We start from the raw sequence: 24,043 nt of genomic DNA on the forward strand, positions 1-24,043 counted from the left end.
CTGTGTGAACATACCCAGCTTTGGCTTCTTAGCCATGAGGATGAAAACTATGGAGACTCAGCAGAGGAATCTGCTAATGTAGTTTTAAAATTTGTAAAGGATATCTAATTCCTGGGGAGCACAATAAACTGATGGCAGATGAAATGGCTTATACAAGTTTTCATATATTATCATTAAGCCTATTAGTGAACCTAGGACTAATCAGGTTTCTACTGTTTTGATTTGACATTTTTCTATCTTCAAAAATTAATTCTAAAGTTCAAGCACTTCTTTTTTGTTATTTAGACCAGACATATAAAATTAAGCTTTTTTTACTGTGAAATTTGAAGCTAGAAAGAATAAAACTAGCATTTATTTATTTCCATTTGATTGTGGTTTCTTTCGTAAAAATTCAAAATGGTATGTTTTCACTTCTGTTCATTTTCAAGATAAACTGGTACTTTACTTGAATACTTTTCCTTAAGAAAAAATTAAGAAGTAATGGCAGAAAGATCCCTTTTATTGTTATATTTCAACACTATTCAGTTAGCAAAGCTCCAAACTCAGCACAGGGGTATTTGTGGCTAAGTATATTTATCTTGAAAATAGTGTGATTTTTGAGATTAACAAGTCACAGAACAGTATATTACTTAAAAAAAATTACACCAAATTTATGGCTTACGTATTACCAGATGATGTTTATGGGAGGATATGTACATACTCAAGCAAATCACAGGTCATAGAATTACAGAATCACAGAATGACTTGGGCTGGAAATGAACTTTAGGATCAGCTAGTTCCAACCTCTGATCCAGTTCCACTTCAGGCTCTGCATGTGGTCACAGGCATATCCTGTTTTCCCCTTTGTCATGCCTCTTCATTAGAAATGCTTTGCATCAGAGAAATTCAGGGAAAAAACACAAGCTGCACTCTTCTGTTTCAGATAATTTTAGCATAGCTAGTTATGCTGAGCATTAGACTGTGACCACAGTTCCCATAGCGAGTACTGATGTATTTGGGCCTGTTCCAGCAAACCTGCTTTACAAATAAAATATCTGCAGCATTATCACTTGAGAATGTATCCTGGACTCCCAGTCTCAAGGTTTAATGCATTTGAGAATATTACACATTTTCTTGAAATACAGGATTCAGTGTTGAGGCCTTAGTTGAAGTGAATGGACGTCTGGTTGAAGTCACATTCTTGAATCTATTTGCCCTCAGCTGCGGTCATTCAACCCTGACAATTTCAGAATGTGTTTATTTTAAAATTGCTTTCCTTTCAACATGCTGACAGATGCCTGTTGGGACAGGGAGAAAGGGCTTGTTGGTCACCTCTGAAAGGTTCTGATGAGGAAGTACCCAGTTCTGAAATCACAGGACATACAGAACAGATATTTACAATGCCAAACCATCCACAAAAGGCCTTGGTGGGCATTTAGAGCCTGATCACAGCAAGGATCCTGATCAAAGAACTGATTCATCTTTCCTGTTTAAGAAGAGCTGGAAAAATCTTCAATTCCCCATTGAAACTAACAAAGATTTATTTTTGTGGGTTTGAGAATACAGTGCCTAACTATGTTAGCATATTCTAGTTAAGACAGCACAATTTTGTTGTTGTGCTGTCCTCTCTTGAACTTCAAAACCTCCACAGTTATCACAGCTGCCTTTATTAACTGAGGATTCTCTCATTATACTGATCAGTCTTTCTCCATTTGCCCTCCAGAGCAATGGCAAAAAAGAATCTGGCCATGTGTCCAAAAAACTCCTCATTAAACAATTGCAGAGTACGTTCCAACAGTGCTTTATATCAAAATGGGTTTTTAAATGAGTTTAAAAATGTGTAGGTCTCATTCCAGAGCCTATAAAATAGAGGAGCACATTGAAGCATCTCGAAGAGTGTAGAAAAATCCGTGCATGCCAAATCTCTTTCTCACGGTAACACTTCCCAGTCAGCTGGAGCATTCCTCAGAGTCCTTTCATTTAAATATGTCACCACAGAGGCTAGAAAATTTTAACTTATTGCCATCAGTTATGGGACAAAAAAAAAAAACTGTAAAAGAGAAGAAATACAGAGCTTGATGCTTCATACTCCCTAGAAAATAAAATGGTCCAAAATATATATAAAACCCAGAGAAAGAAATAGACTGCAAGACTAAAGAAGTCCCTTTCTTTAATTCCCCTTATAAAGGGCACAATCTAATTTTCACCCTAGAAAAGTCCATAAATCCCAGCATTATTCTCCTCTAAACCAGAATTTGAAGCCTAGAAGTTGCAGGCAACTTGGCATCTGAAATAGACTAGAATTAGCCAAGGCCAGGTGTTGAGTTTTGTGCCTTTTTAGCGCAACTCTTTCTCAGTCTACTTCCTCGAGCACTGCAAAAACAAGATGCAAACTACTCCATCATTTACACCTCATCATTAAGTAATATCTTGCATTCCTGTACTCTGATAGCTTCATTATATCACATCTGCATGACTGACTTCTAATTACGTGCAATATAATTTAGTTATTATTCTGCAGGAAGAATGAAAAAAGACATTCCTCTCAGAGACTGGGGTTTCTGGTCATTCTGTTGAAAAGAGACTAAATATCAAAGAGAATATGATTCCCAGCGCTCAGCAAGAACTTGCACTTTTTCATGTCTCTTAGAGGTCAACATAAATGTTGTGCCATTGCAAAACTAATTAGCAGTTTCAAAAATCTACTCCAAATGATAAGCATTTGAATTAGATTTTTAGATGATGCTTTAAAGTTTGAGAGATATTTTTAATAAATCTCATTGAAAGTTTTTATATTTTTGTGAAAAAAAATCATTTTGATTCATGTTTGCATGGAAATTTATTCAGAAACATTAAAAATGAGCTTCTAACAAATGGCAACATTGTCTATTATAGATGTGAAAATCTGAGTTTTTTAGAGATAAATAGCTTGTACTGAATGGAAAGGACTTTTGAATGATGCTACATCCTCTATGGAGAAACATGGCAATGCTGAATAGATTGTGGTCGTGCAAGTCGTGTTTTCTCTCACGTCTGTATTTGCTTTTAATCTCACTGCAGATGCCACAATCACTAACTTGTCCTTTTGGATATGTGTTTGTTGCAGGGTCCTCCGGGTCCACCAGGTCTGCAGGGTCCTGTTGGAGCCCCAGGGATAGCTGTGAGTAGCTCCTTCAGAGCCAACCCCAACCTTGCATAACTCAGCTGATCCTGACTTCTTTGAACTGTTTGCTTCTCACTCAGGAATATATTTCAAAACACCACTAACAGTTCTGTCCCTGCCCACTTACATACAGTTCTTTATTGTAAACAAGCCTGCCTGGGTGTTACTGAATGGCAGATTTACAGCAGGGCAATAATTTGACAAAATTATTAAAAAATTAAATCCTGTAAATAGTGAATGGGGGCCATCCTTTCAGTGAACTTGTTTGGTGGTGTGTTTGGCAGCTCAGTATAGATGCAGTTAAAAGAGTGTCTCTTTAAAATCCACTTGATACCACGTGAATTAATTCTTATTTTTATTCAAAAGGCTCTGAATTCTTTTACCCTTAGTATTGGTAGAACCCTGTGCTACTCATATTTACATAGGTATTCAACAGCTAGAATGTTTAGGCAGATTTGACAGAGAGGGGGAATTCAAGGAAAATTTCTGTGAGAAATGCAGCACTAATTGACCTATATTAAATCAGAGCACATGCTGGTATTCTGTTTGTGCAACAGATTTCATCCAGCCAAGATGATGAACATGCATTTGTAAAGACACTTGGTGTGATTCTGAGCCCTTTTGTAGCTGTTTCCCAGTCATTTCCATGGAGCTTTTCCTGTTCTTATCAGAGCTGTCATAGTTTTGTTCTTCATTGTTTCCCAACAGGGAGGTGATGGAGAGCCAGGCCCAAGAGGTCAGCAAGGGATGTTTGGGCAAAAAGGTGATGAAGGTCCTCGAGGCTTCCCTGGACCCCCAGGCCCGATTGGCTTACAGGTAAATTCCTTTATTATTTTACCTTATATCTGTAAAACAAGATGTAACAGGAAAAGCACAAGAGCACTGTTTTCTATCAGAAACTGAATGACTACTGTCTTCTATTAAATAAATGATACCATCAGTTAATTAGAACTGAAAGATCCCATATTGATGGGTTCATGCATAACAACAGATTTAATGCAGCAGGAATACATATATATGTGTATATATATATATATATATATATATATATCAGAGCATAAATTATCCAGACTCCCACCTGAACTCTGGATAATCCTGGCAGTGTATTTAAAATCACCCAGTGTTGCATTTCTGTGTGCATTTTTGGGGTTTTTTTTTCCCAAAATTTATTGTGTCACCTAGTTTAAGCATCTTAGGACTACCTATACACTTACTGTAATATGAGAAGCTCCCTTCCCTTTCTTTCCATTTTAATACAAATAGATCTTTTTCTTCTTGTTCCACCATCCTGCCCCCTCCCAAGTTCACAAGTTTGATGTGTAGATCTGATTTACATGGTTTCATATTGATTTATAACTAATCATTCCATGGACCCTACTTATAGTATTCTTCCTGTGTTTTTTAGGGTCTGCCTGGCCCACCAGGTGAAAAAGGTGAAAATGGAGATGTGGGTCCAATGGTAAGACTTCTTCCCTACTGGTCACTCTGAAGGACATAAATATTCTCCATATATTATTGTCTTTTCTGCATAGCTCACCATTTGATAAGATATTCCTGAATTTGGTGACCGAGTATGAAACATTTTGTGCAACATAAACTCTCTCTAGGATTTTCTTTGCTTTCCCACATCTATCCCATCATCACTAATATTGAGATTTATGTAGCATGTGAAAATACTGAAAAATAGATAGCAAAGCAGATGCTCTGTGTCCATTGACAATCATGTTCAGAAAAGAAGGAGGAAAAAGTAGATACCACTGCACCAGAGAGTCTGGAGCTGCCTTTCTGAAGTTCAGGCAGCTGTTATTAACACACAGCTTCAGGTATGCAGGCCAGTCGATGGTAAACACTGCTTGCCGCTGTTTACTTTCCCTGGGTGATGCATTTTCCAGCTGTTTCTCCTGCTGACAGAATGCCTTGTGGGCTGTTCCTGACTGCTAATGCAAGCTCTCTATACATTTGCCTCCAGCACCTTGTGCCAAGTCTGGATCTTCACTGGTGCCCATCTGTAGGCACCATGGTGCAGTTCTGCCCCAGGGCTGTCAGACACTTGAGCTGGTCCAGGTCTCTGTCAGTGGGATGGGCATGCAGGGAACCTGCAGGGAAAGAACCAATCCTCAGGGGTCCTAAGCATCAGGTCACGTCCAGCTCAGCTACTGTGTGGCACAGCCTGGGTCTCCTGTCACCTTTGAACTCATCCAGCAGGCAGCAATCTGGCCCTGCTGTTCCTGCTGCATGGTGAAGATTAAAAGCCCTCTACAGATTGAGTATATTATTTTTCATTGGTTAGAAATTCTTTCTGATTGTAACTATATTATATCTGTTCTATGATTCTGTCATATCACATTGTCTCTTTGATACAGGGTCCACCTGGCCCACCAGGTCCCAGAGGTCCCCAGGGTCCTAATGGAGCTGATGTAAGAATCAATCTATTTTTTGTCTTGCTAATTGAGTAACAAGCACCCTATTTTGGATAACAATATTTTGGATAACAAAAATCTTTTATCACTGTAGGGTCCTCAAGGTCCCCCAGGCTCAGTCGGCTCTGTTGGAGGTGTTGGTGAAAAGGTGAGTGTGCATGGAAACCCCCAAGGAAGAGAAAACATTGGAATAAGAATGCTACATGGCATTCATTCATTAAAACGCCTTTCATTGCTATTTTCAGTTCTCTATTCAGAAAATTTTCTGCCAAGATATGGAGTGAGTTTGTGTGGGATTGTTTACTTTCATATTTTACCCAAGGAACATGCCAGATTGTATCTTCCTTGTTCTTAAAGGAAAGATGAGGTGTACAGGAATATAAGGGCTTTTTTTTTAATGTGATTTATTTGAAGCAACAGAGTAAACTATTATATAGTGCTGAGCAAGCAAGAAGTTCAAAAGAGAGTCTTAAAATGCTTGTTTATGTTTATTTTATCAAGCTACATGACCTCAACCACATCACCTACATAAGCCTAAAAGCCTTTTGCTGTAACGCTACAGATTTAACATTAATTTTTTCCTGAACTTTGGAATGGGAAAGAAGATTCTAAGTGGAGCACAAAATGGAGGAAAGAAAATAGAAATATATTCCAGGCCAATATATAAATTGCTTATTGAGAAACTATGTAGATTGCTCTTGAGTATTTACTGATTTGTCACAGAGTATCACATGTGTTCAAAGACACACCGATCTCAGTGAACCCTAGAAAAGACATTTCTAGGAATGTCAGTATTGGTAGTTTTCCAGAAAGCTTTCCATATTTTTAATTTCTCAGAACATGAAGCAAGATTTCCCTTTTTCTAACTAAACCAGCCTTTTAAAAGAATCTTCAGGTGTTTCATGGTTTGTGGTTTTTTTTCCTACATGCCCATCAACCAAATCACTTACCAGTGCTCTGGGATGTGGCAAAGAGCATACCAGAATAATATAACATAACATTTGGTTTGCTGGAGAAATATCCTACTTTGTCTCCCTTACTGTCCTTTGAGACCAGAGGGTACTGAGCCCAAACAGATGTCATTGTGTCAGGCTGGCAGTGCTTCACTGCAGCGCTTCTTTCTCAGGATGTGGCTCTGAGCATCAGCTCACCTCTTGGGAGCAGCAGCATTCTGGTGTTTTCAATCCTTTCTCTCCAAAATTGCACAAGACACACAAAACACGATGCCCTCCTGCTTGACTGCATTATCAACAAGGATATTCCTTCTAATGTCCCAAGTTCATGACATTGTTCATCCAGTCTACTTTAAAAAATATCTTGGCCTCATGAAGGACTGCAGGATTTGTTTTTTTCTCTCTGGGAAGAGTACCAAAAATGTGACACAATCTAGGAGTTTAGAGAAATAAAAAGTTACTGGGAAAAGAGTCTGTATGTCAGTGGAATACAGAAAATAATGGGCATTGTGGGAAGAAAAAATTTTCCTGTGACTACTAATGAGAAAAATGTTAATTATGAGAACATCCAGGGTAGCACCCAATTTTATTCAGTGCTTTATAAAACCCCACCTTGTGTAATATTGTGGCACATTGAACTTGATAGGAATTTTTGCCATTGACTGAAAAGTCACCTCTTCAATTTTCAGCTTTTCATGATCAAGTTATATTCCAGCCATTTTCTAAACACACTGCCTTATATTGAACTCCCTCCTCTTTTGTTTCTCCCTGCAACTCATCTGCATGATTTAGAATCACTGTTTGTGATGATTAGGCCATGAAATTTAATTCAAGAACACGAAGTTCAGACTGTTTATCACTTGGTTGTCATTTTTTATTTCCTCCAGCTTATATCCCATATTCTCTGCATTCACAAAGAGAAGCTTCCAAGTGTATTTTAGAAGTTCATATAATTGTAATTACTTTCCTTCCTCCTCCTCCTCAAGTTTTAGTACATGCCAGGTTATTTTCTTTCTTAGGGTGTCTTCCTTCTTAATTTCAGTTCCATTTAATGAGATTTCAAGCTGAGATATCATCAATGGTTATTTTTTCAGGGGGAGTTGCTGCAATGGGAGGACAGGTCATGCTTTTGAACAAAACATGCATTTTTTCTTTTCCTTTTCTTCCCACACATTTTTCTCCCAATGTTTTTCTTATTATGTCAGCATGCTTTGGCCTCTGCACCCCTTTCAGGAAAGACACACGATACTACAGATAATTCAATACAGTGAGTAAAGAATGTGGAAAAACATTTTGGCATCATCCCTGTCACTGCTGAGGAGAGAAGTAGGTTTACTCACTTGCATATTTTAATGGTTTGACCAGGAGATATTTTTTCATTCATTTTAAGGGGGTTTCAAAGCCCCCTTATTTTCTGGCAGAGTCACACTTAGTTGTTTGTCACACTTTTTTTTGTCACACTTAGTGCCACACATTTTTAACTGGTTTGTTGTTTCCCCTGCTCTGCATACAAGGGTCTGAATGTTCAAAGGCATCAGTGCTGCAAATGCTCCTGTAGTCCTGCATTTATTATTGCCGAAACCCTCACAGAGGGCCTGGCAGTCTGACACTCAGCAGAACCATTTAAATCCAGCTGCCACACCAGGAACAGTCACTTTCTTCTGCTTTTAATTAAGAGAAATGGAAAACCAAAATGTACCTACACATACTTATCTCTAATTTGACATCAAAGGTCTAACATGCAGATATTCTAAACAGGCAGGAAGTTGCTCATGACTTCTCTAACCTGTGCCTTAGAATGCACATAAGAATTTACAACAGAGGGGAAACAGATCAAGTAATGTTAACCCCACACTTCCACAAAACCTAATGAAATAAATTTGCCTTTCTAATTTAGATTAATTTGTGATAATTGCACTGAGCACTGTGCTGTTCTTCTACCCCCTCTCCCTTCCACAGCAGTTATAAACCATCAGAGTTAGCAGTGCAAAGCCAGCATCTGCAGAACCTAAGCATTCGTTCTGTAGCCTCTCAGAGTTCAGACCTGGTTTACTGCATGAAAAAGTCTGATGTTAGAAAACCACGATACTCATCTGGGTTTAAATGTCTTCCTATTATATTGTTCTAAATAAACTTTCCAAAGTAGTACACTAATGAGGAATCCAACACAGTAAACAAGTGAGATCAATAGTTCTCATGCTTAATCATTAATTTATACTGCAGATGGAAGTGAGAGGACAGAATCAATGGAGTATCCTGCTCTAAGTTTAGGAACATGTTTGATAAGTGTTCACAGACAATTTTATGTGTATATATCTTTTTTCCACACATGTATGTGTGGACACTGCTAAGGTACCTAATCAAGGCGTGTCTGTGACAGTTTAGGCTACTTGCATATCCATCCTAACAAATTAATGACTTCACATGACCTCCTGACTGTAATTTTTTTCTCATCCTACTCCATCTCTCCAACACTGTAAACAAGAGCCCTCCATGAAAACACAGCCTTTAGAATTTCTCTCAATTAAATTGCATTCTCCACAGAGCCATTATATATAACACATATGCAGACCTCTGCAAAACGGATTCTCTTCTAGAGTTATAATTTCTTTTTTTTTTTTTGGTTTTTTTTTTTTTGGTTTTTTTTTTGTTTTGTTTTGTTTTGTGAGAATGGCAAAAAGGAGCAAAACTAACTTTTCAGAACCCAGTCAGTTGCAAAGTTGCCTCTCATTCTTACAAAATTAAAGACCATGTCCCAGAATTTAACCAAAAGGTGGCAGCCTTCTATCCACTATCTCTGTGCTTTGGATATCAGTTCTCTAGAACTGATCATGAGGAAAACAACATTTTTTAAACCTTTAAACTTTTTAGTAATTTTTTTTTTTATATTTTAACTTTTAAACTACTTTGCCTAGCTTGGTAGAAACCATTCTCCTTGCTTAATCCAAGGTTTTCAGAATTAAGCATGTCTGCAAAATGACATGACCCTTTGTAGTTTAAGATATCTGTCCTTCCTTTTTGAAATTCTGTCAGAGGAAGGCTTTGCCTAAGAAAGACCACAGTAACTTTTAAAAGATCTGAGCTGCTAAAAAGAGAGAGAAAAATCTCCAGAGATGAAATAAATATATTATTAGATCATAAAATCTGTTTCCCAACAGAACATGAAATATTTTCTATGGACAAGGTTCTGAATTAATGCCATTGTTACTAAAAATGAAAAGAAAGATGAGGGCCAACAATAGCTACAGATTACACAGGTTTTAGTAGCTATAAATATGTACTCTGTAAATATATATCAGCTACAATCTTCTCTATCAAAACACTGTTTAACTCCCTTAACAGCTATCTAAACCAAATGCAGCATTTCATAGTACCTAATACTTGGAATATGGAAATCACAGTCAGATAAAACAAGGACTGCATACAGGGAAGGGGCAGATCTTTCAGTAGAGCAATGATATAGAAATATTAATGTGAGATGAAACTTTAACTGGTCTCATCTTTCACAAATGCCCTTTAAGGGAACATTTTGACATTTTCTAGCCCTTCCAATTTCTCAGTTTTCCACACTGCTGCTTGCTGGGGAGCTGCAGTGCACAGAGCCAATGTCACCGTGTGTGCTGGAGCAGGCACCCCCAGTGCTCACCTACTGCTCCCAAGTGTAGGTCAGAGGGAGCCCAGTGTTGTGTGAGAGAATGAAGATGTGTTTGTCAAGAGGAAGGGTAAGAATTGTATTATCAATCAAATGCGGATCGTTGTAAATTACAGTATCATTAGGCAGAAAGGCAGAAGAAGAACTCTCTCTGAGAAGCTGCCAAGGGGATTACACTGCACAAGTGCTTGTCAGCAAGACTGGGCACAATCAGTGCTCTTATGTCACTGCTTCATTTTGTCCTGCCATGGGCTCACCTTTGGAAAGGCTCTATAGAGTGGACTCTGTGGATATAGTATGGCTACTGACGTGAAAAACACATTTTGCTAATTCCAGACTTCATTCTCTGTTGCTACAAAAATCTCATTTGATTGATAGTAGGCATGGACAAAATCCCAATGCTAATGATACTGCAGACTCAGTAAATGCTGTGCAGAGAATAAGGAAATAAAGATTATTAATTTTCCTAGAAAACATTCCTAACACTTATTGATCTGAAGCATCCACTATGGGGTTTTTTTTTGTTTTGTTTTAAAATGAATACAACATCACAGAAGTAAATTAATATTAAACACTAAAAGGGATCATTCATTTTTGAAGTTTCTACAAATTTTAGTATATCTAATAGAACATACCAGAGTTTCTAAAGGCACATTCACCCTTTAATAGTGCCCTTTGTAAAGGGCATTTTAATATTGCTCCTAAAATACTGGTTATCTGTTAATTATCCTAGTCTGGAATTCAGTTGAGAGGTGCTGAAATATTTTCCTTTTATGTAATGAAATATTTGTACTGGGCCAAATTCTGGTCCCAGTGAGGTTACCTTGGTGCTATGAGCTTCTCTGAAAAAAAAAAAAGGTTCAGTATCTACACCATAAGTTTTGTTTTTAAATTGTATTTTATGATTTATAGTTTTATGCTGACCATGTGGAAATGACATATATGAATTAAATGAACTGTCATAAAATGAAGAGTGGCGTGCAGGTCATGCAGGTTAGGAAGGATACAGAAATTTATTCCAATTCTGTGAATTCAGTAAATGATTGGGTAAAATGCATTTTCAGCACTGAACTACTCTTGCTCATAGACATAATTATTGGAAAAAGAATATATTTGTGGGAGAAAATTCCCCCCATTAGCAGTTGGATTCAAAAATCCTTTGGGATAAGAGTATGCATTTCTTATCCAAGCACTCCATAACAATCACAAAGCATATTCTCTTATACTTCCATGGTTTATGTTTCTGTGATGCTAATAACTAAATATTCTACTAACAGAAGAGTTTTCTATTAAAGTTTATTCATCAGACCACTGAGCTAGAAAATATTTGGTCATAACTAAACTTTAAAATGAATACTTGAAAAGACAGTCCTTGAGATAATACTGTGTACTGGCTCAGAAGGAGACTGAATTATCTTAAATGTTCACTTAATAGTGCACAATCTTTGATTTGCACAGATTTTCTTTTCATACAGTATCATCCTGAAAGCCATCTGCTTTACAAAATAAATTCCATCACTGGTAAATACATAGCACTCACCTCTGTAGCCTGTGGAGAAACTTTTTCTAACTGATGCTGTTATTTCATCCTTAGGTTTTTCTTTATATAGACTTTTTCTTCTTCCAACAGTAGCTATAGCAATAATCACAAGCAGGAAATTTGCAGTATATGGGATAATAAAGGGGAACGTCTTCCAAAGCCCAAAGGGAAGTTTAGTGTCCCTGGCTCAAGAAAATATTAGTTTGATGTATTATGTCTCAAATTTCAGACTCCAGTTCTGCAAAACCATATACATAACCCCTCTAGGCAGACCAAATAAAAAACCCTTCTTATAAGTTGTTTACATAAATAAGTATGGAAAGAATATGCAATTACAGAAGTAAATTCATCAAAATATTCTCCCTAATGACTGATAAATTTATTCTTATTCATCTATAGGGTGAGCCTGGAGAAGCTGGTAACCCTGGACCTCCTGGAGAATCTGGAACAGCTGTGAGTATTTTGTTGTTGTCTTATTATTAACATTTATTATGGTGAACTGTGGTATCTGGCAGGGCTTTGGTAAGCATTTCCTCAGATCACCTGAGCACTTGTGTATGTTTCCTTTGAATTTTCAGCAGAAAATTCATACCTTTAAAATGACATTTGTTTCCATATAATCATAGCCACATCTTGTACTAACAGAGGATGGAGACTTCCCAAAACAATACCCATTTTTCCTTCAATAAGATTTAACTTTGGCTTGCATGTTTTTCTTTCTGGAAACAGTTCACTGATACAATCTGGGTACAGAATTTGGCACTTGGCCTAAGAGATCCTAATTTCCCACTCACATGCCACTATTTATCAAGGAAATTGATAAATTTCCATTGTCTGATAATTCAGTTTGCCATTGTGATCTTTTTGGCCATTCCATTTCCAGATGTCATTTTTGTGTTCATGTGTTTCCACAGGGTCCAAAAGGTGAAAGGGGAGAAAAAGGTGAAGCTGGTCCACCTGGAGCAGCCGGACCACCAGGTGCTAAAGGACCTCCAGGTGATGATGGGCCTAAGGGTAACCCAGTAAGTGAGCTTCATAATTCTAACTCAAACCACTGTGAAGCATTGCTGAAGTTGTGTGAATACAGAACCATAGCATTTCCTACAAGTGCACTATGTTCATTATATGCTTCATAAAAGATTTCTGATGAGTGCTACCTGCTTGGCAACAGATGACACATTCCTTGCTTTTTTGCCTGATCTATCTAGGGCCCAGTTGGTTTTCCTGGAGATCCTGGTCCCCCTGGGGAACCTGGTCCAGCTGTAAGTATACCTTAAAAACAGTTTTAGGTCCTAGTCTTAGTTTGTACTTAATTCTAGTTGACCCTCTCTCTTTCCTGTCCGGGCATGAGCTCTTGCCTGTAAGATCCGTTGCTTTTGTGTTCACGCGTTTCTCAAGGCTTAAAAATATTAAGAAATCTTTTTAAAGTTTTGAAAAATAATGACCTTGGGAAAATGCTCTATAGAAAAATAGTGCTCTTATATTCATATATTAAATTTAGTGGCTTAAATTAGCTGAATTTTTAATTTTGTTTATTTTCCTTGAATTCTGTAGGGTCAGGATGGTGTTGGTGGAGAGAAGGGCGAAGATGGTGATCCTGGTCAACCTGTAAGATTTTTCTCTCATTTTATTTCACCTGCATGATCTCTCTGATGATAAGAAAGTACCTTTTGCCAAATCAGTGGCTTCTATGCAGTCACACTCTTAAAAAATATTTTCAGAGTGGATGCTTTTTCTATTATACTGAAAAATAACTATTTATTTCCTTGAAGAGATAGAACTGCCCATATTACTGTAACACAATTAAGCAAGAGCTCAATTTCTTTTAGAAGTAGTGATGTGTTAAAAGATTTCTGCTGGAGCTGCTGAGGAGCACTAAAAATAGAGCAGCTCTGAGCATAAGAAAAAAATGCTGCAGCCAAATAATCTTCAATAGCTGAACCAATGAAATTAAGCCAAGATCTTAAGCAGTACCTGAGCAATACCTATATTAAGCATCAAAGTTCTATTTCTGTAGATTCTCTCCATTGAAAGGGGCTAACACATGGCATATGTCCATGTTTAATAAAGATAGAACTTCATCCTTTATTACTGCTGTAATTTTAATTTTCTGTTGCAGGGTCCACCAGGTCCTTCAGGTGAAGCTGGCCCACCTGGTCCTCCTGGGAAAAGAGTAAGGAATATCTCGTCTTCTCTTGTACACTTCTCTTTCCGAGACACTGTGTCCTAGAGAATTTCAGCTACTTGTTTCATGCTGGGGCACTTTCATCTGATATTTGTAATTTCTTTTAAGTAATGTAATGAGAGAAATGAAAAAACAGAAACAGCAGAGAAAGCGCTTTAACATGGGTTATAAGAATATCAGAACAGAAAAATACATAAGGAAGAATGCACTGCTTACCCATAAAGTTGCTTTTTCCTTTCACTCAAGAATTCAGTGTCTACTAAATCAGTCTGCTAACAGGAATGAGTTGGTATGACAGTAATAGCAGACATCATCTCTAGGCACACCTCTCCTGCTATCAGGGAGCAGGTAGAATGTGTCTGTTTGGGTGTCTTTAGTCTTGGAAATAAAAGAACCTCAATGCAACTACTGTGCAAAACTGTATCATCCTCTCTGCATACAGAATTAACAGGCAGACATTTCTGTAACTTATGAAGCTATCCCATTATTTCTAAAGCATTTTAAGATTCACAAATAGGCTTTACAAATATACCTAATCAAACCCAGTAAATAATGTTGCAGTCACAGAACTGTAGTAGATGCATCAGCCCTTAGGTCTGCTTCAGAGAGCAATTAGATGCAGTTTTCAGACTTGAAAAACAGAAGAAGTGGCATTATTAAATGTAAACTGAGAATTATTTAACAAAATATGTTAAATTACTTGGTTTAGTGGGCTGGAGTGGAATGACATGCCTAATTAATTTTATTTATTTTACACAGTAATATATTTGCTCCACCAACATGCAAAATATTTATTATATTCTAAATTATTATGGTCACATTAGCAACCTTATTCTAGAGCTGAAATATGGCTCAACTGAATATTAACAATTAGTATATTTGCTTGACATCAAATTAAAACTTCCTGCTTTATTATACAGAAAGGCAATAGCTCACTCCTCATAGATGGGCTGTATTCTATCTGATTGTACCTAGACAAAAAAAACCCCAACAATTTCAAAGCACAAATTCCATGTTACCTGTGGTTTGACATATTTCCAATTTAGGGAAAATGCATTGCTAAATATTGCAATGTAGGCCCTTTCTGAATTTTGAAGAAAACATTTTTAGGATCAGATTCTACATTACTTGAGCACCAGAATATTTTGAACTTGTAGGGAATCTGTATTATATTGATGTTATACTAGAAAGTAACAGTGAAAGACTGAAAGGTTCATACTCACCTGGAAAAACTGCTTATCATTAGTTTCCATCACTTGTATTGTAGAATCAATTTCAAGAAAAAGCCCTAACAAGAGTCTTTTAATTTGGATTGAGAAAGACACACAGTTTCACTAGTAATATTGCTGTCTGCGAGGTGCAGCTCTGGCTATACTACTAGAAAGCAAAATTCCACCCCATTTTTTGGTTTTTGGTCTCCAAAATAATGAGCTGGCAGAGCTCAGAATTCATACTTTTGATTAAAGGCTCTGGAAATCCTCAACAGTAAGCTCCTTATTTATTTTGTTATACATTTTCATTCCCCTCTTCCATTCCCTTTTGTAACTGAGCTGACCTGTTTTACTGTCCACTCTTGTAAAATCATCTTTATTACCAGCTACCAGAGTTTTGAGCAATTTCTGTCTAGTTACAGAGTTACAAAGTTTCCCCAGCTCTCCCTGGGAATCAAATTCTAGTGAAAGACATGGACATGAATCGTTTTTCCATTGTATCTAAGAAATTTATAAGCTAAAAGCATAATCTACAAAGGGTGACTTTTGTGACATGGTAATAGACAAAGTCTTTAAAGTGATTTTTTTTAAAGTTTCATTAAATAGTAATTATTATTTTACATATTTTGACTTCTTAAATGAAGATGCACCACATCAGAAAAATACATGCTCAGAAGGCTTTATACATCAACGTAATTTAGCTGCAAGTAATAGCAGTAATTGTGGCTGCTTATCTAGAACTAGAGATACAGACTGAACCTCTCTACAGTTATGTTGTTATTATTATTTTTCTGAAACTTAATCCCTTGCTCTTACTTCTGGGACTTCTTTTTGGTTTGCCATACAGTACTGGGTAACACTTTTATTTTGAATTCACTGATTTCAATCTGAAATATGTTAAAAGTAGCATGAGGAAAAGACACCGTCAGAGAGTGTTTGTCCTTCAGATCAATATGCAGTCAGTACAGATCAGCACAGACAGTGCTCCTTGCCTGTGCTCCTCCCAGCCCTTCAGTGTGCCAGGCACTTGGGCTTTGGGATCTGCTGCTGGGCTGCTTTCCTGGACAGTGACAATCCAATGTCCACATCATATACACATAAACCTCCATATACCAACCAAGTATTACAATTTAAAGCTCAAGACTGGAGGCCATGCCATCTTTTTCCATTAAAAGAAGAGATGTCAATACTGCAGCAAAGCCAGCAATTTTGCAAAGCAGAAGTTTATTTGGTTTGTTGCCTTTAAATGCAATGCTGAATAACTTAGGAAAAAAGAAAGTGTTTCTATGAAGGAGATTTTTTTTTTTTTTCCATTTTGGCTACAGCATGATGCTGCCTCAGCAGGGTGTACTCACCACTTAAAAATTAATTTCTCTCTTGATTTCAAATGGACAGAATACCTAACAATATGCTAGGTTCCCATCACAACAGGCTAATGAAATGTGGTAATGGTTTTTCTGTGTTGGAAATCATGTTCTAAGCCAGATGACAGCTATAAACAACAATTGAAATTATTTTAATGAAATATGGAAGAATAGAGAAAAATATTCAATAGGTTCACATAGCAAAAATTGAGAATGAGTTTGTTTCTGCATGATTTCTTTTGTCTTCTTGGTTCATAAAATGTATCAGGCAGTATGTCCAAAATCACAGTTCATAAAAATCTCTCATGGTAGAGAATTGCAAAGAGCTCTCTGTGTCTGCAGCAGCCCGGTGAGCCAGGCCAGCCATGCAGGAGCAGCTCCTGCAGCAGCTCCCTGCCTGGGGCAGCCGTGGCACTGCTGCTAACGCCAGGCATTGTACTTGTATTTTAGCCATCACAGTGGGCTTAGCCCTGCTAATTAATTCATGCTGCAGCTTCATTTCTAGATTATGCAGAGACCATGTTTTTCAAGTACAAACTGCCACATTCAACGCTTTTCTTAGATAGGGTGGCATAATCCATATGGGAACTTCAGGCAAGTAAAGAAAATGGGCATGTAAATTAATTCATGTAATAAAAAAAAGTCACGTTTCTAAAATGCTTCTGAATTTATTTATGCACCTGTTGATCTTTCTTATTATCACTGCAAACTGTGATCCACCCAACAAATTACAACCTACACAAAGGGTTACGTACCTCAGACATTATTAATTATTATTGAAACAGCAGGGATTTAAAATATTCTTCCTGTTGTAAAGAGTTAACATTTAGCACAGAGCATTTAAGCTTCTCTGTATTTTGAAGAAATAAAACTTAAGTCCTTTATCCCTTACAGCTCTTAAAAATACCAAAGAAAAAAGCTGTTGATACCCACATCAAATGGCCGAAGTCCTCTTGTGGTTAATTCAGTTCCTTTGACATTACCTTTGATGTAAAGTCTGAACTATCTCTGCTGGCCAAAAGGTTCATGCAGTGCTGCAGATGTTCATTGTCACCCTGGAGAAAGATTAATTTCAGAAGCAAATTAATGATCTTCATATACTTCTATGTAAATAGCTATAAAATTAATAAAATTTCCAGGAATTAAAACCAGTGGAGTTGCTCAAGGTATGTGCCAAGGTAGCCGTGGATAGTGAAATATATCAGGCAATAAAAAGTTTGGGCTAAATTCAGCTCTAGTATAAAAAATGGCTTTAGGTCAAACACTGACCTCACAAAGCAAACAGGCAGATGCTTAACTGGAAGTACAGTTCTTATCTGTAAAATTAAATTTGTGTTCTGGTGCTTTACCACTAAGCAGCCTGAATTGTTTTTCTGTATGTTGTTAAGAAATAAAAAGCAGTAAATAAATGGAAGTGATTGAATTTTTCTAGTTGCTAATCTTCAGAACTTTTTTTTTACATAAAAATCTGCTTTTTGCATTAATAAACAGATGAGTCTTATATAGATTCACAAAATCACAGCATTTGAGCATAGTCACGTTTCTTTCATGTTCCTTTGAGCTGCTCATTGGTTGGCAAGAAATAGCTATTTGTAATAAAGACATTTCCCAGGCTAAAAATTAACCTTGTAGGAGAACAGTTGGTCCATAATCTTGAGTGCATCTTTTCTAAACTAAGCATATAACAGAACCATTTTCAGAAGAGTGCATTAAATTCTAGACACTGCTCCTGTTCATAACTGAAGCTATGAATATTAATTACCTGACCTAAAAATCAGCCCTTCATTTTTTGGAGGAGAAAAATGTCGTTTTATTTTTCACTTTCATATTTAGTGGATAATATGTCAATTTTTGTCTGTCCAAATGTAATCAGAACCCCTGACTGAGCCCATCCCTGACTTAGAGATTAAAGAAGTATTTGCCATGCTGTGTACTGTAGAAAGAGAGGCCTTTTTGGAATCAGTGGATAAACTACAGTGAATAGAAGTCAATGTAAAGCAAGTTTAAAATTAATTGTTATTGTACATATAAATTAGTTTTGCCTTTTTTTCTTTGATATACTGTTTTGTTATTTTGGATTTTATTTTTTTTTATTTTGTTTTGATTTTGTTTTGTTGTTTTTGTTTTCCCAAACAAATTGAACCTCATAATCTTTTAGATATTCTAAAAAACCAGAAAATTTTATAGGAGAATAAGAGCTTTTTGGTATTTTTTAGCCTGTGAATAAAATGTCAAAAAAATAAATTTAATGTCATTTTGTAATCAATTGCTACTTATTAATATGGTGGGAATTGCACTTTCAGAATTTTTTTCACTGGTTATATTTGAAAAAAACTTGAGTGTTCATATTTTACAGGGACCTCCTGGAGCAACAGGTGCTGAAGGCAGACAAGGCGAAAAAGGTGCAAAGGTAATACACTGAAGTTTTTTTTTGAAGCATAGAATGTAAACTATTTATAAATTAAAAATCAATTGCTTATGATGCACTGAGCATGGAACTTTTCAAAGCAATAACAGGCAATCTGCAAAATCCAAATTCAGACCCAGAATTAGTAGCAATATGTAATGGAGTGGACCCAGCAGTGCAGGCCCAACACAGCTCAGCTGTAACAGGCAAGGGGAGCCTGCTCTGCTGGCACCACAGCTCTCTGTGAAACCAGAGACACTTCACTCAGGAAATCGTCCTGTGCAGAACTCTGGCTTTTAAAAGCACTTTGCCTCTTGTACATCCCTCCAGTGCCAAACTCAGCCCCCCTCTCTGACCTGGTCTGTTCTTTCCAGGGTGAACCTGGTGCAGAAGGGGCTCCTGGAAAAACAGGGCCAGTTGGGCCACAGGGACCTGCAGGGAAACCTGGCCCAGAGGGTCTCCGGGGCATTCCTGGCCCTGTGGTAAGTCATGGAGCACATCATATCTTAAATGTTGCATTTCCTGTGTATACTCTCGTAAAGCCAGCTTTCTGGTTTTTTCTAGGGAGAACAAGGTCTGCCTGGAGCACCAGGTCAGGATGGCCCTCCTGGACCTCTGGTGAGCATCCTTTTCCCACATGTCACTCACAGAAGCCTCCAAAAATATCACTGAAAAATCTCTCTTCTAAGATTTGAGAGCTTAAATATTCTGTTGAAATCTGGAGCTGAGTATATTAAATAAACTATATGCTTTCAAATGCACAGACTTCCTGTCAGCTCAACAGGAACTTTCCAATGCATTGCTGCAGCTTAATTTTGGATTTTAGAAAGTAAAGTTGATATGTAAAAGTTTCTGAGGTTAGGTTTCCCTCCTTCCCCTCCCATCCGCCACAGAAGATTGCCATCAGGAGAGTATGAAGCCTGATTTGCAGTAGAGCACAACACACTGCAGGTGAAAAGTCTGACTCCACATTCCAAAAGCTTAAAAATTTCACATTTCATTCATGAATTATGTATTTGCCTAGGCTTTTGCATCTAGTGATATCCTGAAGTGGAGATGGAAAGCATAAGCACTGAATAATATTTTGTACATGAAATGTTATGGCATTTTTGAATATGTGCCAGGTGGAAAAGGTCTCTTATCACTCCTATCCATAGCAGAAGTTGTCCACTGCTACCAGGAGAGCAGTGGTGAGGAGACACAGACTTAATGTAGCAGCTCTACACCTCATGGACACATATGCAGTGTGAGATTAACAGCCTCTGAAAAATTCATGTCTTTTGCACAGGCACTGCATGGCCTGCATTTTTTACCTCATTATGTACAAATTACACAATACCAGCATTACCAGTCTTATAAAATCTAAAGATTTCTCAAATCAAGAATTTAGTTGGCCCTCTGCTCCACAGATTTCTATTCATACAACCTTTTATAGATTTCTAATTATAAAGTAATTTAAATACCATTGTAGCATCATTATGATTTTTTAAGCATACGTTTCATCTTGGGCTCTAAATCATGTCATCAATCACAACCATCAACTACTGAATGTGTACTTTGATTTGAACTGCCTTCAATAACATTTCAAGAAAACATGATTTGAGCAGGATGTTAAAACTTACTTTAACATGACTTCCCTTGATTTATAAAGGGCCCACCTGGCTTGCCTGGACTGAAAGGAGACCCAGGTTCCAAAGGAGAGAAGGTATGCTTTGCTAACTGTTGTGTCTCTGTAACTTCAGCCCAGTCTAAAACCTGTATAAAATTAGGAGAGAGAAGCAGTGGGGTTTGTATCAGCAAGGCATTGTACCATCCCTTTCAAACAGCTTCCCACAGCCCCAACAGTCATTGTGAAGTTTTAAGCCATATCCGATATCCTGGAAACACCTAGAAAGAAAAAGATTACTGCCTGTGTGGTAATCTATTGACCATGTGGTGCCTGCAAGGAAAATTCCAAAGATACTGATGCAAAGAGAACTGTCAGATTTACAAGAACAAAAAAAGTAGAAATTATGAGTATTGACAATTTTTATTTTAAAATACAAATATTTAACAGCTATAATACTTTCTTTTGAAATAATGGATTGAGACATCTAGGATAGCATTTTCCCATGGAGTCCCAACAATACATTGATTGCTTGTGTAGCAGAGAAAAAACCTGTAGAGAAAGAGGCATGAACATGACTGTGCGTTGTGAACTGCAGGTTTTGTTTATCTCCTTGGATCACCTGTTTATGTAACCATATCACATGTGAACTCTGTGAAATGCTGACAGCAGCTACATGTGAAAACTGGCATGAAATCTGTACCCAGGGTACTATGATTTCTGTGCTGGTTTCAGTAAGGTAACCTTGAACTTACCTCTTTCACTGAACAAGCAGTCACAGCTTGCAAATAATCTGAAAGCTTGAAAGAGCATCTAACAACACTAAATACGCTTTTAGAATAATTTGTGTTCAGGTTGACTGCAACAGTAGTAACATGTGAAAAGTCTAATTTATGTGTTTGCAAAGCACATTTACTTTAATGTATGTTAACTATATTTTCTTAAATCTTGTTTAGGGACATCCTGGTTTGATTGGCCTGATTGGGCCTCCAGGAGAACAGGGTGAAAAGGGTGATCGGGGTCTTCCTGGCCCACAGGGATCTCCTGGAGCCAAGGGTGATGCAGTGAGTACAACATATCTGTATGCCATCCAAGTTCCATGCAAGCAAGGAGTGTATATTCCAGGCTTCCTTCTGAAAGACTTAAAGTTGTTATAAACGTTTAACACCCGGAGTCTCCTGCAAGAGGTTAAAACTTTCTTAGGCATTGTACAAACACAGCAATATTAAATATCTTAAAATGAGGTTATAGAGTGGTTTTGGAAAATGAAGGAAACACATACACCCCAACATGCACACAGAACAAGTTAGCAACAAGATAAAAGTAGCAGCAGCAATCTCATCATATTTTCTGATTGCACTACCCAAAGCAGCTCACTCTCTTCTAGTTACTACGCCATGTTTTTAGGGCACTATGTAAAATGTGAGGTTTCCAAGCCAATCTGAAGAGAAACACAGCTCTGACAGTCCACTGCAGTCAGTAAGAACAACTACAAGCAACTCACATTGTCATATCTAGTATTTTAAACTTGCCAACTATTTTGGCCTCTAGCAAATGGCCTAACTCAAAACTCACCACAGCTGGACACTTAATGGGACTACCTTTTTTATAGATATTTTTTTAACACAGTCCAATATGTAGAATACTTTAGTTCTGTGCTTATTCTCTTATTCCTTTTTAGGGAATTTCTGGTCCTGCTGGTCCCCTTGGACCCCCTGGTCCTCCTGGATTACCTGTAAGTAATTTCATCCAGCCCTCCCATTCTACCCACCCTCAAGCTGTGTGCAGTACACTCTAACCAGAGTTCTGTGTTCTTGCCCACAGGGTCCCCAGGGTCCCAAAGGTTCCAAAGGATCCAGTGTGAGTAACTCTCCTCTACACTTTCTCCTCTGTCCTTAGCTTTTGTGTGTGTTATTTTTAAACCTTGTGTAGCATGGTCAACACTGCACTTCTTTCATTGCTCTGTAGGGTCCTGCTGGTCAGAAGGGTGACAGTGGCTTACCTGGTCCACCTGGTCCTCCAGTAAGTAAGAATTCTTATCTTGCATTACCCTGACATGATGCTCCTGTTTTGACAAGGGTACAAAACAACATTTGGGAACTAAAATATGAATGATAGTTTGAAAATTCATTTTTCAGGAAACACAGATCCAACAGGCACAGAAATACGTATCTGCACTGAAAGACTCAGAAGAAAACAAATAAATAAAATAAAGAACACAAATTAAAACAAATAAATAAAATAAAGAACACCCAAAAAAAACCCCTAAAAACCTCCCCCCCAAAAAAAAAGAAGCCCCTCATGCAATAATTACTTAATGTGTTATACTGAAGCACAGAGAACAAAATTCTACTGGCTTCCCCTGCTGATACTCTTTTGTTTCCATATTTTTTTTATATCATAACAAACTAAAATGAAGAGTCCAAACCTGAGTGAAATGCTTCAATTTCTTGAAATTAAGTATTGTTTCCTAGACCCCAAGTGGAATTTTAAACTTTTATCATAGGAAACATACAGAGTTTTCAATTTTCATAGAATATGTCTGTGCTTGAGGGAATTAACAGGGATACAGAGACGTGAGTCAGTTCTGTGTGTCACTTGTGTGAGGGCAGCAAACTCATCCCCAAAAAGCAATGTAGCAAGAAGAGTTTAGAGCGCAACAATGGTTTGGCCTTTTACAATCTTTTTTTTTTTTTTTTCAGTAAGTCAAAGCACATAGGTATGAATCTAAAAGAAAAAAAGGTGAAATAAAGAAATAAATACCTTGAAGAAAGCTTATTCAAAGCATCTCCAAGCCACATTCTGTGGTCCTTCTCTGCTGAAAAATGAACAGAAGTATAATTAGATATGTTGTTTTCCACTTAGGGCCCTCCAGGTGAGGTAATCCAGCCACTGCCAATTCAGTCACCCAAGAAGACAAGAAGATCTCCTGACTATATGTTATCTGATGCTGGTGATAATATTCTGGATTATTCCGATGGCATGGAGGAGATCTTTGGCTCCCTGAATTCCCTGAAGCAAGACATTGAGCACATGAAGTTTCCCATGGGCACTCAGAATAACCCAGCCCGGACCTGCAAAGATCTGCAGCTCTGCCACCCCGACTTCCCAGACGGTGAGCTCACACTGCACAGCACGGGCACACAGGGCTGAGCCTGGCTCTGCCAGGCCACTTTGGACCATTAGTCCATTATTGGTACATGGCTCATACAGCTGCTCAACAAATACAGTCTCATTGAATCCATTTTTACAGGCATAAAAGTTTAAAAGTGAGTACACATGTTCTCTTGGTAAGAGTCAAATCTCTTCAAATACATAACCTGATCTGGGTTAAAACCTGTTAAAATGATGAATAAAAAGCAGTTGTTGTTTTGAAAGGTGTGCCTTGCATTTCCAGGACAATCAAAACAGGAGTGTGATGAAAGAGTGTAGTATAACAATATGAAACAGCATTGGTATTAGATGAGATTTATGTTCAATAATGATTCTCAAAAACTTTACTAGTGTTTTAGCCCTGGAAGCAATAATTTTCTCTACTGCATCGGCACTGTTTTTTCTAGATC

General features: G+C 37.5%; 1 protein-coding gene across 4 annotated transcripts in view; it reads left to right on the forward strand.

Annotated features, from left to right (window-relative positions):
* The window catches only part of COL11A1 (collagen type XI alpha 1 chain), a 130,594-nt gene that overhangs the window by 101,672 nt on the left and 4,879 nt on the right, over nucleotides 1–24,043 (forward strand). For all 4 annotated transcript variants that reach the window (XM_041483104.1, XM_041483106.1, XM_041483103.1 and 1 more), the window contains 19 exons: nucleotides 3,086–3,139; nucleotides 3,851–3,958; nucleotides 4,548–4,601; nucleotides 5,506–5,559; nucleotides 5,657–5,710; nucleotides 12,107–12,160; nucleotides 12,622–12,729; nucleotides 12,916–12,969; nucleotides 13,262–13,315; nucleotides 13,827–13,880; nucleotides 18,824–18,877; nucleotides 19,249–19,356; nucleotides 19,439–19,492; nucleotides 20,526–20,579; nucleotides 21,437–21,544; nucleotides 22,162–22,215; nucleotides 22,305–22,340; nucleotides 22,449–22,502; nucleotides 23,346–23,595. In XM_041483104.1, the coding sequence (XP_041339038.1) occupies nucleotides 3,086–3,139; nucleotides 3,851–3,958; nucleotides 4,548–4,601; nucleotides 5,506–5,559; nucleotides 5,657–5,710; nucleotides 12,107–12,160; nucleotides 12,622–12,729; nucleotides 12,916–12,969; nucleotides 13,262–13,315; nucleotides 13,827–13,880; nucleotides 18,824–18,877; nucleotides 19,249–19,356; nucleotides 19,439–19,492; nucleotides 20,526–20,579; nucleotides 21,437–21,544; nucleotides 22,162–22,215; nucleotides 22,305–22,340; nucleotides 22,449–22,502; nucleotides 23,346–23,595 (1,420 nt within the window). The remainder of the gene's footprint in view (nucleotides 1–3,085; nucleotides 3,140–3,850; nucleotides 3,959–4,547; nucleotides 4,602–5,505; nucleotides 5,560–5,656; nucleotides 5,711–12,106; nucleotides 12,161–12,621; nucleotides 12,730–12,915; nucleotides 12,970–13,261; nucleotides 13,316–13,826; nucleotides 13,881–18,823; nucleotides 18,878–19,248; nucleotides 19,357–19,438; nucleotides 19,493–20,525; nucleotides 20,580–21,436; nucleotides 21,545–22,161; nucleotides 22,216–22,304; nucleotides 22,341–22,448; nucleotides 22,503–23,345; nucleotides 23,596–24,043) is intronic.

The sequence above is a fragment of the Pyrgilauda ruficollis genome, unplaced genomic scaffold (genome assembly GCF_017590135.1).
Source record: "Pyrgilauda ruficollis isolate IOZ18807 unplaced genomic scaffold, ASM1759013v1 scaffold6, whole genome shotgun sequence".
NCBI classification, from domain to species: domain Eukaryota; kingdom Metazoa; phylum Chordata; class Aves; order Passeriformes; family Passeridae; genus Pyrgilauda; species Pyrgilauda ruficollis.